At 55.9% G+C, this 17,217-nt stretch overlaps 1 protein-coding gene across 1 annotated transcript; it reads left to right on the top strand.

Annotated features, from left to right (window-relative positions):
- The first annotated feature begins 2,775 nt into the window (after positions 1 to 2,775).
- Positions 2,776 to 14,312, top strand: SCRT2 (scratch family transcriptional repressor 2). The gene is made up of 2 exons (XM_032607234.1): positions 2,776 to 2,908; positions 13,522 to 14,312. The coding sequence occupies exons 1-2, from the start codon at positions 2,776 to 2,778 to the stop codon at positions 14,310 to 14,312; spliced, it is 924 nt and encodes a 307-aa protein (XP_032463125.1).
- Positions 14,313 to 17,217: the final 2,905 nt, after the last annotated feature.

The raw sequence follows: 17,217 nt of genomic DNA, 5'->3' as shown, positions 1-17,217 counted from the left end.
TGAGCACCTTCTGGGTTCTGGCCCTGCCAACTTCCTGACCTCATCTCCTTCCACTCCTTGCTGTTCCCGAACTGGCCCAAGCTCATTTTTGCCTCAGAGCCTTTGAACCTGTGAAGCCTCTGCCTGAAGCACTCTTTCCCTGGCTCCTCCCGTGGCTGGCTCCATCTCATCACTCACGTCTCTGCTCAGATGTCACCTCTTCCAGGTGACCCTTGCTGGCCACCCTGTCTAGGTACCAGCACTCTCCATCCCCACCCAGTTTTATGTCCCTTGAATGTCACCTCCAAGGAGATGAGCGACTAGGACTGTCTAGGTCACCACTTACTCCACACCACTTACTACCACAGAACCCCACAAACATGTGTTAGATGAACCCTGGGTGCTCCAGGTGCAACTGTACATATAGAATCCACATGGAATGCGCGTGTACTATATGTCAGGCACCATTCCAAGCCCTTTTGCAAACAGCAACTCCTGTAATGCTCTCAGCAACCCCTGAACTAACAACAATTATTATTCCCATTTTATAAAATGGGAAACTGAGGCACAGAGAAGTTGAATAACTTGCCCAAGATCTCATGGCTAATAAGTAGGGGAGCTGGGATACCCTACTGCAGCCTGTTAGAGTATGCCAAGCCAGACGCAGGGCAGAGTCACAAAGCTCACAGGCCAATGGGCAAGCTGGCCCTGCCATGTAGGAAGTCGGGGCACTTCACAGAGGAAGTGATGCCTCAACTATGCCCTGAGGACAAGTAGGGCTGAACTCAGGTGAAAGGGAGGGTTCCTCTGAACAGAGGAACCAGTGTGGGGGCCAAGAGAGAGCAGGAAGCCGGCAAGGCTAGAAGTCAGCTTGTGTGGCTGGAGGGGGGAATACTGGGTGTGCCATGAATCAGAGGGTGTGGGCACCTCAGCCCTCTGTGACTGAGGTTAAAAAAAAGTCCCAGAGGGCAAAATATGGGGCAATATGGCTGAGAAGATGGGCAGGGCCCCCCAGATCATTCAGGGCCTTGGCAAGATCAGGGGCCCATATTTCATTCCGAGGTTTCTAAGTGACAACTGAAAGATTGTGTGAGGGCCCAAAAGCGGGGTGGGGGGGGGTCTCTGGGAATTTTTGCTGACTCACTATGGGATCCTGGGCACCTCCATGGCCTCTCTCAGCCTCCATGGGTCTCAGTCTCCCAACTGGTATTGGATGACCCAGTCCCAAAAGCACATACACACTGCATCAGCCTGGCATCCCATAAGCAGAATGCTGTTAACCAATGAGATCTTGGCATTCCTAGAGTCTGATTCCGGGACTGTTGTGCTCTGGACATCCCATACTTGCTGAGGCCGGCCCACCACCATGGCACTTTGCCAAGCAGCCTCTCTGGTCAGGGGGTTGCATTCGACTGCTCCTTGGCCCTGCCCAGATATGGGAGCTCCCCTAGGTTTTGGCTGGATTGGGGTGGGGGTGGGGGGGGTCTGCTCAGATCCTCCTGGAGACAAAGGAGCTGACCTGCGAAGAGTTCCAGCGGGAGCCCCACTCCCCCTCCCTTCCCCCCTCTCCCTTCCCAGTCCACGTGTCTCTATTGTCTGCTCCCCGCTTCAGGGAAAGACACAGCCTCGGATGTGTCAAAACCACCACCCCCCCGGCAGCAGGGAAATTAATTACTGGACGATTTTCACTTCCTCTTGCAGCGCGCGCCTGAGCTAGGCACCGGAACAGGACTGGCTGAGCGGGGCTGGGCATCGGCGTCGGGCACTTGCTCCCCCCATCAGTTCTGGAAGAAGAAAGTTAAACCCCAATCCCAGCAGGGGGCTTCAGTGGGAGGCCAAGCTGGGGTGGGGGGATGACTTCCCCTAGTTAAAGCTGAGTGTCCAAACTAGCCCCTTCAAAATTGAGGGACAGGGAGAGGGCTGGAGGCAGGAGGATCGCCGCTGGCGAGCTCGCACTCTTTTCTTTGCATTCCCTTCCCTGTCCCCATGTGCCTGAACCCCGCCTGCTCAGACCACTCTACCTCCTCTCCCCTCTCTTTCTCTCGCTGTCTTGCACTTTTCTTTCCCTTTCTTTGCATCCCTGGGGTGCTTTGTTTTTGTGTATCTGGAGCTCTCTTTTTCTCCCGTGGGTGTGTGTGTTGCTACTTCTCTCCATCTCTGCCTTTCTTCTCTCTGTTTCTCTCTTGTGTCTTTTTGTCCTTATCTTGGTCTCTCTGCTCCTATTTCTACCTCTTTCAGTGTGTGTGTCTCTCTTTCTCTGTATGTCTCTGTCTTTCTCTATGTATCTCTTCTCTCTCTCTCCCCCTTGTTTCCCTCCCCCCCTTTCTCCGTCTCTCTATATCTCTGCGCCTTTCTCACCCTCACTTTCTCCCCTCCTGCCTGCCCGCTGCTCCCTGAGCCTGGCCTGCCCCCACCGCCGCCGGTTCAGGGGAACGTGTGCGGAGCGATTGTCCTGGGGGACATTTGATGGATTAGAGCGCTGAACAGTTCCATTGCTAGGGGACCACCTGATCTCCTCCAGCCTGCGTCCCATATAAAGCCGGCAGCCGGAGTGCTGAGCACAGCTCCAGCGATCGCCTGTCTGCGCGCCGCCGCCGCCAAGCCCGAGCGGGAGCCAGAGCCAGAGCCGGGGCCGCCGCCACCGGTGCCGGCTCCGCTCGGCCGGCCGGCCGCCCGCCCGCTGGGAGCTGTCCAGTGCTGAAACCCCGTACAGCCAGCCAATCGCGCCCGGCTGGCCGCCTGCCCCCACCGGGGCCCCTCGCTAGTGCCCCCGCCGAGCCCCCCGCCAGTCGCACCATGCCCCGCTCCTTCCTGGTAAAGAAGATCAAAGGGGACGGCTTCCAGTGCAGCGGGGTGCCGGCCCCCACCTATCACCCCTTGGAGACCGCCTACGTGCTGCCTGGCGCCCGAGGGCCGCCCGAGGACAACGGTGAGTGGGACCCGGCGTGGGGGGGGGGGGGGAGAAGAGGGGAGGGGAGTTCGGGCCCTCCCCAACTCGGGCCACGAGGAGGGGTGCGCGCGGTAGGGAACCCCGGGAGGAGATGACCCTGGCTGTGTGCGCCCCCCGGGCTTCCCAAGGGCTGGGCGGGCGGGGCAAGGGCCAGGTCCGTACAAAGGGAAAGTCGCAGGGTCGGCCCATCCCGCCATCAAGCGCCTGCCCGGACTTTGAAAGTTGTGGCCCTAGACTGGTGCCAGAGTGAGGGGTGGTGAGAGAATGGAGAGAGAGAGGTGCCCATGAAGGGCTAGTGCTGGGGGGCTAATGCATAAGGCAATCTGACGGTCCCCTCTCCGTGGTTGAGGGAAGGAGGCTGGTTGCCCGAGTGCTCCCTTGATGGGGAAGGTAAACCGGCCTGGACTACCAATCCCTGGGGAAATAGGGTTGGTTCCCGGGGGGTGGCTGGGGGCACCCTCTCTCCCTTCAAGCCTACTCCCCCTGGCGATGCCAGACAAGTGTTCTCGGGCCCCTCTCTCGGCAACTCTTTTGTTACCCTCAGCCGCACGCCTGCCAAAAGCTGGGCCTGTCCTGGGGACTGAGAGGAAGAGGGAATTTCTAGGAGGGGTTCCCCCAAAGTGGCTCCTGGTCTCCTGGGCTGCACTCCCTCCCCCTCCAGTTTCTCACTCCTCTCCAGAGCCAGCCCTGCTGTTTTTCGTCAGTCCCCTACCCCCAACACACTCTATTTCTTTTCAGAGCAAGTGCCTGTAGGGACAAGGGTTTGGGGGACGAGAGGTCATTCAGGCCCAGAAGGGGGTGATCTCTGGAGGGTGTGGAGAAAAGTCAGAGACTGCTTCTGTGGACCCCATCCCCCATGAAGAGGATCACAAAGGGGTTCTCCTCTGATGGTCCCCACCAGGACAGGTGTCTGGAGCGGGGGCATCCCTTTGGCAGTAAGAAATCTGACATCACATGTGGCATCAGCTTTGGGGTGTGTGTGTGTGTGTGAGAGAGAGAGAGAGAGAAGGGGAGAGGAGGGGAGAGAAAAAGGAGAGAAGAAAGGACTGAAGAAGAGGGGGGAAGCTGAGATGGCAAAGGCAGGAGGGTGGGAGCTCCTGCCTCAGGGATTTCCAAGCACTTCACCCACATTCCATCACTCTGCCAAGCCAGGTAGCAAGAGGGCGCTGGGTAAAAGGCTCTGTGACCTCATCAAGGTCAAAGAAATTAGGGAGTGATCAGGGATATAGCTAAAGCCCCTCATCTCCTGGCCTCCCCCAGATCCCCAAGAGAATCAACCTCCCTTTTTCTTTGCCCACATGTCTCATATTCTACTGTCCTCTTTTCTTGACCCCAGGACCTCTTGGGGTTGAGGACTGAAGCCCAGGGATGTGGCTGGGCTTATCTGAGTGCTGGCAGGACAGAGGGTAGACCTGGGGCCATGCCAGGGCTGGGGACCTGGGTAGGAATGGAAATGCCTGCAAGCCTGGGATGTGGATCCCTTGGGGAACTGACACAAAGCCCTGGGCTTCTGCCCGCTGAGTCCCCCTTGGTCCTGTCCCAGGCCAGCTGAGAAAACCTAGAGAAGCCCAGAGAATTTCTCATGCACGGCCAAAACTGTAGACTGTTCCTCAGGAGGGAGGCAGGAACGCCTTGCCTTGAATTCAGTCCAAAAAAGCCTTGAAGGGAGCCCCTGAGTGAATGGTGGGAAGCAGGGTAAGGGCAAAGCCATCAGCAGGGATGTTCTACCAGCTTTGATACCCTAGAACCATCCCTGTCCTTGGCCCTTTCCCCAAAGGGCTCCAGACCAGCTCCCTCTGGGGAATCCTGAGGCGGTCCTGATAGTCTGATATCTGGTCTGGAACTCTGGGAGGCCTGGGCTTTAGGTCTCTGACTTGCTCTGTGACCTTGGGCAAGTGCCTTCCCTTCTCTGGTCCTCCGCCTCCTCAGCAGTTGAAAGAGTTTGGATGGCATGATCTAAGTATCCTTCCAACTTTGACAAGCTCAGCTTCTGTGAAGGTCAAGTTTGGGTTGGGAGGCAGTGGAGATGACTGGATGTGGGTCTAAGAGAATGCAGGGGGCCATTGTCAGGGTTTCTGTAGGGCTCCATTTACCATCTGATGTCTGGCTGAGGGTGGCAGAGTTTCTGAGGCCAGGCGTTTTTCTTGGCTTCAGTCTCTGCAGGCTGCCCCATGCTGAGGACAGGCACCCTGGCCTGGGTGCCCTGGCAGTGTCTGCAGTAAATGGTTAGTGTCGGAGACCAGGGGGTGACCCTTCAAGCTCTGGTATGGCCAGGGAACACAGGGTCTGCCTTGTTCTGTTATCGGGGGCCTCTTCCACCCCTGGGGTGTGGCCAGATTGGGAAGTGAAGGCTCCCTCACTGCACGGGTGGGTAGGGGTGCTGGGGGTCCTCAGAGAGCCTGCCGGCTCCTAGCGGTCCGTTGTCTCCGTTCTGCCGGAAATAACCTTGCTGAGCATTTGAGGGAAGTGTGAAAAATTGCTGAGCTGACGTTTTTCTCTCTCAGCGTGTGTAAGTGTGCTGGGTAAACAAGGAGAAAGAGAGGAGGGGGGGAGGTGAGGAGAGTGAGGGAGAGAAGGGGGAGGGAGGAGAAAGGAGGGAGGGAAGGGGGAGGGCGTGGGGCTGGAGATAGTTCCAGTTATTAGAAAGATCCTCTTACAAGCCATCCCTGCAGGGTCAGGATGAGACTGGTGGGAGGGGAATCTGGGGAAGGGAGCCTATGAATGTGGAGGTCAGGGGAACCACAGGCTCCTAACTGATGAAGATGCAGGACCCCAAATTAAAGAGTGTACCCCCAGCTCAGGGAAAGGCTGGTAGTGCTGGAGAATTCCTGGAGGACTCCTCCTCCTACACACACACACACACACACACACACACCAGCAATTCTCTTCTTTGCTTCCTTACTCCCTTCCTTCTCAGCCTCCATGGGCTGGCCAGAGGGTGTGGCAGGTGCATCTGGTCTCCAGGCGCCCCCTGAATGCACAGAACCCCTAAATAGGGAAGGAGAAGCCCCACAAATGGGGAAGGTTCCAGGTCTCTCTGCGGAGCTCCCCGAAGAAGGGAGAGCAGATCTAATTCCGCCGTCCTCTCCAGTGCGAGGCCTCCTTCTCTCCTCCTGCGTCCTCCACTGCTTTCTGCCTCCACGGAGCCTTCCCTTCCCCTCCTCTCCCTTGGGTGATTCCGAGCACAGATTCATTCTCTCGGTGAGATGCCAACTTACATCCTCCTAACCCTCTCAGAACCTCGCCCTCCAACTCTACGAAGCCCGCCCCTTCACAGGCCTAGGCCCCCATCCTGGGGAATGCTAGGGATTCAGCCACCTCAGGGTAGGCTGCTGCCCGTCCCTCTGCATAGCAGTGGTCTCCACGGACTGGTGGACGTCTACCTCTCCTCACACCCTAACTCTGAAGTCCAGCTGGATGCCAGGTCCTCCTTCCTCTGCACCCCCACCCCATCCTGCCCCCATAACTCCTTCAGAGTGCATCTGACCCAGGCAGATGAGGGCTCAATGCCAATCCAATAACGCACTTGTCTGCCCTCTGCAGCTACATTAAGCCTCCCCAGCAGCTGAGGAAGCGCTCCTACTTCTGCCCACAGGCTTATCTAGTTGACCACATTATACCAGCACCCGCTTCTGCTTACCCCCTCTGATGGCGCCGGGGAGTCGCTCCAGGCCAGGCCTGGGAACCTGGCTGAAAGTCCCCAATTACTACACATCTACCCCACATTTCAGAAAGCCCATTTGGGGAGCAGGAATGCGTAAGGGTAGCCCCAATCCCTTGGCAGAGGGAGCCCAGAAATGGCTGAGGAGGTGCCCAAGGACACACAGCAGGCCCATATGAGTGTTCTGCCCCGGGCATCTTGGTCTTGGTCCAGGTCCAAGGTCAAGATCAGAGACATGTCAGAGGTCCAGGTTCAAAGTCCATGTCCAACATCCAGTCCAATGTCCAGGTCCAATGTCCATGTCCAATCTTAGGTCTAGGACAAGGTCTAAAGTCTAGGTCCAAGGTCAATGTCCCAGGTTACAGGTCCACTCCAAAATTCAGAACAAATCCATGTCCAAGTTCAAGTTTCAATCCACGTCCGGGTCAACGTTCAGGCTCCAGGATCAGGATCCAGATCCAATTTCTAGTCCAAGGTCATGTCCAGGTCTATTCTCAAGGCTGGCTGGCTCAAGTCTTAGCGCCACCATCAGCTTTCTCTGTGGCTCTGAACTAATCTTTCCTTACCCGAGCCTCAGTTTCTCTCTTATGAAAAGAAGCAGTCAAACTTGGTCTCTTTCAGCTCTGACCTTCTAGGGACCCAAAAAATCTGATTTTCCTAAGAATTAGTCACTGGGAATGTGGAACCACAGGGTCCATGTGGGATACTGAATCTGGGGCCCCTGGTCCCCCTTAAAGCCTGGGGTCACAAGGGGGACATGAGGGGCCCAGACGGAGTGTCCACTCTTCAGATAGTCTCAGTTTGTGGCTTCTGAGAGAGGACAGGAGAGTACATCAAGTCCCTGTAGCAGCACAGCAATTTATACATCCCCATCTCACTCACACACACACACACACACACACACACACACACACACAGTGGGCAAATGGCAGTGAGAGCAGAGTGCTGAGGAAGGTTAGCTTCAAGTGCCAGAGGCAAACCTGAGGCCAGAGAGATTACTTGCCCGAGATGACAAGGGCATAAATGGCAGACTGCATCACCCCTCCCTGGTGGGTGCTTCATCTACATGTTCCAGGGATCCCCACAGCCTGGAGGCCCTCTGGGGGGCACGCGAGACGCTGCTGAGAGAGATGAGCCCCCCAGAACTCTTGGCCTCCTTCCAGCTGTGGGCTCCCCTGGGATGAAGTGTCCACTGCCAGCCTCTGGCTAGGAAGGGAAGTTGGCATGGGCACCTTCTGGGGCACAGAGAGGGTAGGGCAGACAAGCAGGGGGTCTGGAGAGACAGTGTGCATTATGCATGCAGAAAGGGCCCCAGAGACACCCTGCGGGGAGCAGGAGGCTACTCCACCCACCAGCGCTGGGCAACTCCAGACCCTTAGCCACCATGCCTATCTCCACAACCCCTTGAAAAATCTTTCCTATTGATTCCTGCAGAGCTGTGGACCTCCCTGTGGGCCACGGGAATTGGGTCACAGTCAGGAAAAACCAGAATATGGGGGATTTCAGGAGGGAGGGATGGTGGGGAGGGGCCCTGGAATCCTCTCAACACTCCCTGGGTCTGAGTCAGTGGGCACGAGCCCCGCACCCTACAGACCTGGTTATGTTGGGCCAGACCTCACTCTGCCCACCACTCATCTGGACTCAGGGACCCCCCCCCCCAGTGGGCAGGTGTACCAGCTGCCAGGCCCTTGGAGGAGGTGGGTGTCATTTCTGGTCCAGTGCCCAGGGAACCGCTAACAAAGATGCTATAATAAGGGGAGGGGGAGGTACCAGCCCCTTTGCCCAGCTCTGTGAGCAGACAGGAGAAACTATTTTTATCCTGCTTTGCTGCTGACAGACCTGGCTTTCTGCTCAGCTGGCTGGAGCCGATTCTCGAGGCCCGAGGCCCTGGCACAGCAAGACACAGCTCTAAATACACTCGTGCAGCAGCCCCTCCAGCCCCCCCCACCTAGCGGGGCCCGGCCCTCCTCAGGAAAGTGGGCCACCTGGGAAGCTGGCCCGTTACTAGGCCCCTCTCTTCTTCTGCTCATCTTGAGACAGGGAAGTGGGATTTGGGCTGGAAATTCCCTGGAGGAAGTTTGCAACGCTGGGAATCTGAGAGAGACTGGGAAAAAGAACACTGGCCTGGGAGTCAGGAGGCCAGCTTAGCTCTGGTGTGAGTTTGCTCTGTGATCTGGTAAAGTCTCCTCTCTGGGCTTCAGCTTCTGTAGAGCTAGGGCACCGGGGCAAGTGACCACCACATTCCCTGAGACACAAGCTAATGTGCATAAAGCACCAAGCAGGGAGCCTTGTACACAGTAAGTGCTCAATAAGTGTTAGTCATTACTTTTATTGATCATTTACAAAGATTTACAAAGGGCTGGTGCATTTTCTAGAAGAATAGAGCTTCTCCCCACCCCCAATTCCCCATCATCCCATCAGACACAGGCCAGCTGGGTGGTAGTATTTGAAGAAACCCACCACCCTTTCCTCCCACCAATTGAAAATCTTCCCTCCCCTAGCAGGTCTCCATGCCTGCTCAGGGGTTTTGGAAAAAAACACAGACTCTGGAGGGTTTTGAGCCTTACTCCTCCTACAGTGACCTTGGCAACTCCTCTCCTCTCTCTGGGCCTCTGGGCTTGGCGCAGTGCCTGGCACACGGAGAGGGCGCAGGGGTAGCTGGAAGCAGTAGGAGCAGAAGTACTTCTCAGAGATGCCCCTACCCTCATCCCAAGGGGTCAGACAATTGGAAGAGACAATGTCTGCAAAGCACCCAGCACCTGATTTCTCATAAAATTCCCTTGCAGAATTTTTTTTCCCTTGCAGAATTTTTAAAAAATGTATTCTGGACCTTCAGTCTAAAATATCAAGACTCTTGAGTAGGGAAAACCAAAAGTCATTCTCAGGTGACACGTACATGACATCTCTACATCTCCAAAGTGTTTCTAAGCCTTCTCTATAGCCCCACGTCACAGAAGTGGCTCTGTTCCCTATCCCTCAAATGGGCCACTGGAGCCCAGAGAGGCCTTGTGACTTGCCCATGGTCACACAGCTGGAGTATGAGTAAAAGAGCCAGGTGAGAGCCAAGTCTCTTCTCTCTGAGTCCCTGGGCCTCCCTGCCTCTACCTGGACCCAAACAAGAGAGGCCTCTCTCACCCTGTTGGCTGGGGGACAAACAGCTCAGCCTTCTACAGTCCCCTGTAAGGCAGAGGAAGGCACCCAAAACTTGTCTGAGTTCCACGCACAGAGTCAGAAGAGCATTGCCTATAGTGTCCTAAAGGATTCTCCAGGGTTGAGGCCCAGAGAGGTGAGGTTGTTTGCCCAAGGTCACACAGCAGCCTAAGATACCCACGTGTGTCCCCTTCACTCTCTAGCAGATTAGAAGGATATCACTAGGAGATGTAGTGACAATAATAATGACAATAAAATTACAGCGTGAGAGGCTACTGTGTGCTAGGCATTGTACCAAGTATTTTACACCATTAATTCATTCAATCCTATTATGAGTTCCTTTATACAGATGTGGCACAAAAAGGTTAAATAACCTGCCCGAGGTCACATAGGTAGGGAGAGGTCTGTGGATCTGAGAATGAGGTGGAGTTGACGGCGGTTGGGGGATGGGGGACAGGACAATGGGCATCATTGAGGAGTCATTCAGCCACGACGCAAAGAGTGTTTTTAGAGCACCCCAGTCAACCTTCTTCTGGTAGAGGCAGAGTCCAGAAAGGTTAAGCAACCTGACCAAGGTCACAAAGTAAGTTAGAACCACCTCTGCCAACATGACCACATAAATTCTCATACAACCCTCCACTCCCACCCCACAACCCATGCCAAACTCCGCAGCTGCTGGCCATCATGTCTGGCCCCACAGTTCCTGTCTGGAAGGCAATTTCACATCTGTCCCTAAGCTGAGGAGGAGCCTTTGTTTGAGGCGCCCCTATTTCCACAATATATAGAGATCCCGAGCGACAGGAGAAAGGTGCTGCAGTACTACAGGCCACCACCAGAGGGAACCACGGAAATAGGGCCCTGCTGCAGCGAGGACTGCCCGGTCCATTGAGCTCCTACCAACGTGGGTCACCAGAATTTTTCTCACCAGACCATGAACCAGAAATTACACATCTTGGGTGAGGAAACAGTGGCCCAGGTTGGAGCTGCAAAATGTGTCTGTGCAGTTGCCAAGAAAACTGCAGCACAGAAACCCACCTGGGGAGATTTGTTATTATTATTCATAATAACAGCCAACGTGCCAAGCACTGGGTTGGAATCCGGCCTCTAAGTTACTAGCTGTGCAACCTTGGGCACGTTACCTAACTACCTTATGCCTCAGTTTCCTCATCTGTAAGATGGTACAACCTCAGAGTCATGAGGGTGGGATGCATTCGTGTGTAGAGCTTTTAAATAGTATCTGACATATAAGTGCTCCAGGAGTGTTGGTTATTATTTGTTCACTTTTCACTTATTGTTTGCTTATTCACGGACTCTGCACTGCAAACTGTATGAGTTAGGTGTTTTTATTTTCCCCCATTTCACAGCTGGGGAAACAGAGGCACAGAGAGGTCAGTTTGTCCAAGATCACACAACTGGGAATAGTAAAACTGGAACTCAATCCAGGTAGTCTGGTGCCAAAATTGTGCTCTTAACCAATATGCCATCCTTCCTTAATAACAGCACGTGCAAGGCACTGGCCACATGATCAGTGACCCCCTCCAAATGCATTCTATACTATCCCCATACCCAGAGAAAGGAGCAGAGATGCAGAAAGATGCACAACTTGCTCCAGGTCACCCAGCTACAATCAGTGTCGGGAATCAAGTTGTCCCAAGACCAAGGACACAGAATGGTCTATGGCAGACCCTGCTGGGCCGGGGATTGAGGCTGGCCTGGCAAATCTTTATCTCCCGTTCACTACCCACTTCACAAATACTTATCAAGTGTCCACTAGCTGGGGCACTGGGGATAGGAGGTGAACAACCCAGCCATGGCCCCTTCCTCAGGGACCTCCCAGCATGTGGAAAAGAAGGGGAGCAGTGCAGTGGGTTCCAACTCTTGCTCCACCACTACCACTTGAGCAAGTACCACTACCACTCTGAACCTCAGTTTTCCTTATCTGTAACACAGGTATTTTTGCGATGATTCGACGAGGTGATGGGAGTGAAGTACTTTGCACAGAGCCTGGCACTTAGGAAGTGCTCAGTAAATATCAGCTAGTATTACCATTATCATCAGTAATTACAACAGGAAGAAATACAGAAGGAGAAAGAGGGAGTCTGGGTATGCCCAACAGGTATTCAACTCAGTCTGAAACAATACTCCCTGAACATTTTGGGGCTTTAGTACCAGGCCTGATTCCTGGAGTGGGAGGTAGGGGTACCTCCAGACCAAAGGAGGGGAAGATGGGGTGCTGAGAGGCTGAGCACCCCCCATTATAAAGCTGCCACCACCAGTGCCCTCTCTGCATCTGACTACAGTGCCCCTCCCTACTGAGTCCTCCACCCCCGCAATCCCCAATCATCTCTGTGTTCCGAGGGCCCTGTGTGGGCAGCTGAAGGGACAGAGGGAAAGAAAGGGTACACCATTGCTTTCCAGGTTGGGGGACAGTCTGCACACAGACTTCACCCTGTGACCATGCCAAAGTGCCCTATGAGAGGCAAAAGCACGAAGGCTGAATTGGGCAGGCTGTTTAAGGGGACGAAAGCTCTGAATCCAGTTCCCTGCTCACAACAGAAACTCTCCTGGGAGCCCAGGCCCCAGGGTCTTCAAGGAGGGTGCTGGGACCACACAAGGCCCAGGGAAGCAGAGACAAATCAGGGTGGCCCCTGCCCTTGGAAAGCCCCTGTTGAATGCCCTGGCCCACCCACCACCAGTCACTGGATCCCAAAATGGAAAGGATTTCTGGTCCAACTCTAGAGAGGAGAGAGGGGTGGGGGGTGGGGGGGCGGGAATGAATCTCACAGGGGGACTCCAGAAGGCTTCTAGTGGAGCAGGGAGCAAAACAGGCTTGGGAGCAAGTACAACGAAGTTCCCTTCTTGGAGCATCTATTACATGCCACATACGTGACCTCTTTTAAATCCCCCAGCAACCCTGGGAGGTGGGCCTAACAGGATTGTGATTCTTTCATACAACATATATTCTTTGCACACCTCCTTTGAGCCAGGCACACAGATCCCATCCGGGAAGCTCACAGCCTGGTGGGGGAGGCAGACAATTAAATAATCTTCAGTGAAGTCGCTTTTTCAAGCAAGTAAAAAGCATAATTATAATAGATAACATTTATATAGCAATTACTGTGTGTTCTCTCTCTCTCTCAATTTCCTTATATGTAAAATGGGGATTATAACAGGATCTACTTCATAGGGTCTGTGATGATTAAATGAGTTAACGTGTGTAAAGCATGGCGGCAGAGCTTGGCGCACAGGAAGTGCTTAATGCATCATCCTCATCACTTTACTCTGTCCTTCCAAAGACCCTGGGAAGGAGTGTCCGATCATAAGCTCCACTTTGCAGATGAGGAAACTGAGATTCAGGTAAGTCCTAGGACTGGAACTGGCAGAATGTTGCTGGAATAAAGAAAGCCTGGACTTTAGCGTCAGGCTGCCAAGGTTTGGATCCTGGCTCCATCAATTACTAGTTGTGGGCTTAGACTATACGCCTCAGTTTCTCTATCTGTAAAGTGGGTGCAATAATAATACCTTCCTTGCGTGGCTGTGAGCATTTGACAGTCAACACAAAGCCAGTAGAACTTGACCTCACTGCGCTCCACGAGGGTGGGGTGGGGTGATTTTTATTGCGGCCCACGGAGGAAGGATCCGAACTCGGGCAGCCTGACCCCCAGAGCACAGGCGCAGGACAGCGATTGCTATCATACAAGCAGCCGTCACTTCCCTACAGCGGCCACGTGGACGCCTCCCGGGCGCCTCACCTTCCCCGCTTCCGTCTCGCCCCCTCCAGGTTACGCCCCGCACTGCCTGCCCCCCAGCAGCTACGATGCGGACCAGAAGCCGAGCCTGGACCTGGGGCCGGCCGAGCCCGCGTACCCGCCGGCGGCGCCGGAGGAGTACAGCGACCCCGAGAGCCCGCAGTCCAGCCTGTCGGCGCGCTACTTCCGCGGGGAGGCGGCCGTGACCGACAGCTACTCCATGGACGCCTTCTTCATCTCGGACGGGCGCTCGCGGCGGCGGCGCGGCGGGGGCGGCGGGGATGCCGGGGGCGCGGGGGACGCCGGAAGCGCTGGGGGACGCGCGGGACGCGCGGGGGCGCCGGCGGGCGGCGGGCACCGGCACGCGTGCGCCGAGTGCGGCAAGACGTACGCTACGTCGTCGAACCTGAGCCGCCACAAGCAGACGCATCGCAGCCTGGACAGCCAGCTGGCGCGCAAGTGCCCGACGTGCGGCAAGGCTTACGTGTCCATGCCTGCGCTGGCCATGCACGTGCTCACGCACAACCTGCGCCACAAGTGCGGCGTGTGCGGCAAGGCCTTCTCGCGGCCCTGGCTTCTGCAGGGCCACATGCGCTCTCACACGGGCGAGAAGCCGTTCGGCTGCGCGCACTGCGGCAAGGCCTTCGCCGACCGCTCCAATCTGCGCGCGCACATGCAGACGCACTCGGCCTTCAAGCACTACCGCTGCCGCCAGTGCGACAAGACCTTCGCGCTCAAGTCCTACCTCCACAAGCACTGCGAGGCCGCCTGCGTCAAAGGGGCCGAGCCGCCCCCGCCACCCCCCGCCGGCCTCGCCAGCTGAGCCTCCCGACATTCCCGGGGCCCCCCCACCTGCGCCCTCAGCGTCCCCCAGCTGCGTTCCCCTGCCCACGCCCCTCGTGGGGACCCTGCTCCCAGACCGGAACTTTTCTCTCCACCCCTAACCCAGAACTCGCTTGCGGCACTGACTTCCCCAGTACATCCCGACCCACATCGTCCTTACCGGCTACCAAGATTCGGACCTTGACCCCTTGTCCACGCCCTCAAGGCTCCCAACTCAGGCACCAGGTCCGCACCTTTCCCGGGCCCTAGAGCCGGAATTTTCTCCCCCCCCCCCCCCCCCCCCAGACTCTGCACCTCTCCCCTTCTAACAACTTGCAGACCTTTCCTCTCATTTCTGAGCTGAGTCTCAGACCGGTTCTCTACTGGAGCCCCCAACGTAAGGCCTAAACCCCCCTTTGACTCACGCCTGCAATGGATGCCCCATCCACACCAGGACACAGGCCTGAGGGATCTAATCTTCACTCCTCTTGGAGTCCCCACTTTGTCCCTGATCCCCTCCTCACCTCGGCTTTAGGTCCAGCCATTCACACACCACCACCCCACCTTCTTCATCCTCGGGGGGCCTTCTCACCCATCCCCACCCCTACTCTCTCCAGATCCCTCATTCCACTAGCAGCTCTCACCCCTCTGAGTTCACCTGACCTGGGGCAGACCTGAGGGGCAGTTCAGGGCCCTGCCCCCTAATGTAGCCCCTCTCTCACCCCAGGACAGCCTCTCCCCAGATTCTCTGAGCACTTTCCCCACCCACAGGACTACAGGTACCCCTCCTTACTCGTTGGGGTGAGGTCTGGGGCACCTCACAAATGCCCTTCTCCCCATCCAGCTGGGCCTCTCCAGTTTATTTGTGTATTTATTGATTTATCTATTTATTATTCTATTTAATATCTTGGCCTCACCAGGGATGGTCTGGCTTTCCCAGCTGGACTGGGAGGTCAGGGAGCCAAGCAAGGAGAGGGGCAGCAAAGGCCATAGAGGGCTGCCCGCCACCCCAACACACCCCATTTCAGGGAGTGAGGGAGAAGCCCCACCCTCATCAGAGCCTGAACTTGCTGGGGAAGGGGGCGCGAGAATGGGAGGGATAGCCTGATGACCCTCAACTGGGGGATGGGGGACATCAGGAGGCCCAGTCATGGGGCAGGTCCTCATCCTCCTGAGCCTTCTATTCCCACTCCAGGGAGACCGGAGGGAGGAGCCTCCTCGATATGTTTCCTATTTATTCCTCTTCTCGAGGGACCCCAGGTTCCAGGGACCGACTGAGCCCCGGACCCGCTGGGGCCTCCGGCCCGCTCCGCTCCACGGGAGGAGCGCTCCCTCCCGGCCACGTCTATGCAACTCTCCCGGGCAGAGGGGCCGGGGCTGCCAGCTGCCCCCATTGGCCGCCACTACCTCCCCCGCCGCGCTTCTGCATGCCCGGGCGAGGACCGAAGCACACACCTCCACGCTCGCGGACCCTGGCCCCCTCTGCTTTAAGCACACGCCACTGCCCCATCTCTAGGCGCTCAGCTCGGGGCAGGAGTCCCGGACTCTCGGACCCTCCCCCTCTCCCCTGAGCCGCAAAGGAGGGTGGAGGCTGGAGGGGCCCCTGGAGCAGGGGCACTTCTCTAGGGCTTCTCCGCCCCAGGCCCACCCGGGGAAGCGAGGCGGCAGGGATGCGGAAAGGGAGAGGGGTTTCAGAATCTATTACGGAGGGTGTTGATCCTGTAAATAGGAACTTCCGACAGCAATAATTTTCCATGCATGCTAAGCCTTTTGGCCATATTTTGTATGAGCGCTTGGCGCTCTCCCTCCCTCCTCCTCCCCCATCTCCTACCCCAGACCCCCATCCCTTCCTCACCTCCAGCAGTATTACCTGTAAGGCAATTCAGGGATATTAAAGGGACTTTGGCCACTCACCAGTGCCTCTAGACCTTGTGATGGGGACGGGTTTGGGCGGGGGGCATCTGAGAGGCAGCCAGATTTTTTTCCACTCAATTTCCCTCCCTGTAGTCTGACCAGCCTGTAGCTGCCACCAGCAGTCACACAGTTCCAGGGGTCCCTTGACATCCACAAGGTCCCAGGCATCCTCAGTCCTAAACAGTCCTCAAATACTGGGGTTGCAAACTGAAAGGGTTCAAGACCCAGATTAATAACATAAGGGAATGAAGCACATTGCCCTAAGACATTAGGGGATGGTTGTGCCTATGACTGACAGGAAACAGCGTGTCTCACCTTAAAGAATTGCAATTCAAATTAACTGCACCTGCCAAACAAATATAACCGTGGGTCAGATTTGTCCCGACAGCCAGTTTACAACCCCTATATCCTTCCCCACTTCACCCTCTGCTGCTCAGGGTGTGGGGGTTCTGGCCAGCCCTAGTGGTCATACAAGCAGCAAGTACATGCATATAAAAAGGTTGACTTTGGTTCAGCAGGCAACATTGTCCCAAAACAATGAGCTGCCCCTAGAGCCTGTGAGCTGCCTGTCACCAAAACTGTTCAGGAGGACAGTGGACAATCAGTCCATCCTCCTTGCCAGCGGGCTTGGTGATCTTTCAAAATACAAATCCTGCCTTTGCCTTACTAAAAACTTCCCTGGGGACTACTAGCACCATGCCACTTAACTCCAACACCCAGCACAGACCCACGGGGTGGGGGGAGGAGGCTGTGTGCTTTGAGGGCCCGATGCCAGGCTGGGGGCTTGGGAGTGGAACTCCATCTCCCCTTGGGCCACCTTTCGGTTTTCTTCCTTTTGTAGGCAGTGCACTCAGCATTTTTTTTTTTTTTTTTTCGGCCACGCAGCACGGCTTGTGGGATCTTAGTTCCAGACCAGGGATCGAACCCAGATTGAACCTCGACAGCGAGAGCACAGAGTCCTAACCACTGGACTGCCAGGGAATTCCTTGTAC

Source organism: Phocoena sinus, chromosome 15, assembly GCF_008692025.1.
Source record: "Phocoena sinus isolate mPhoSin1 chromosome 15, mPhoSin1.pri, whole genome shotgun sequence".
In the NCBI taxonomy this organism is placed as follows: Eukaryota; Metazoa; Chordata; class Mammalia; order Artiodactyla; family Phocoenidae; genus Phocoena; species Phocoena sinus.
Note: the sequence above shows the minus strand (reverse complement) of the source record. Positions and strands in the feature narration are given on the sequence as shown.

Excerpts from the sequence above, each read along its gene's own strand:
- SCRT2 (XM_032607234.1), top strand. The coding sequence starts at position 2,776 with ATGCCCCGCTCCTTCCTGGTAAAGAAGATCAAAGGGGACGGCTTCCAG. Across the intron at positions 2,909-13,521 it reads AGGGCCGCCCGAGGACAACG|GTTACGCCCCGCACTGCCTG; the intron begins GTGAGTGGGACC and ends CGCCCCCTCCAG.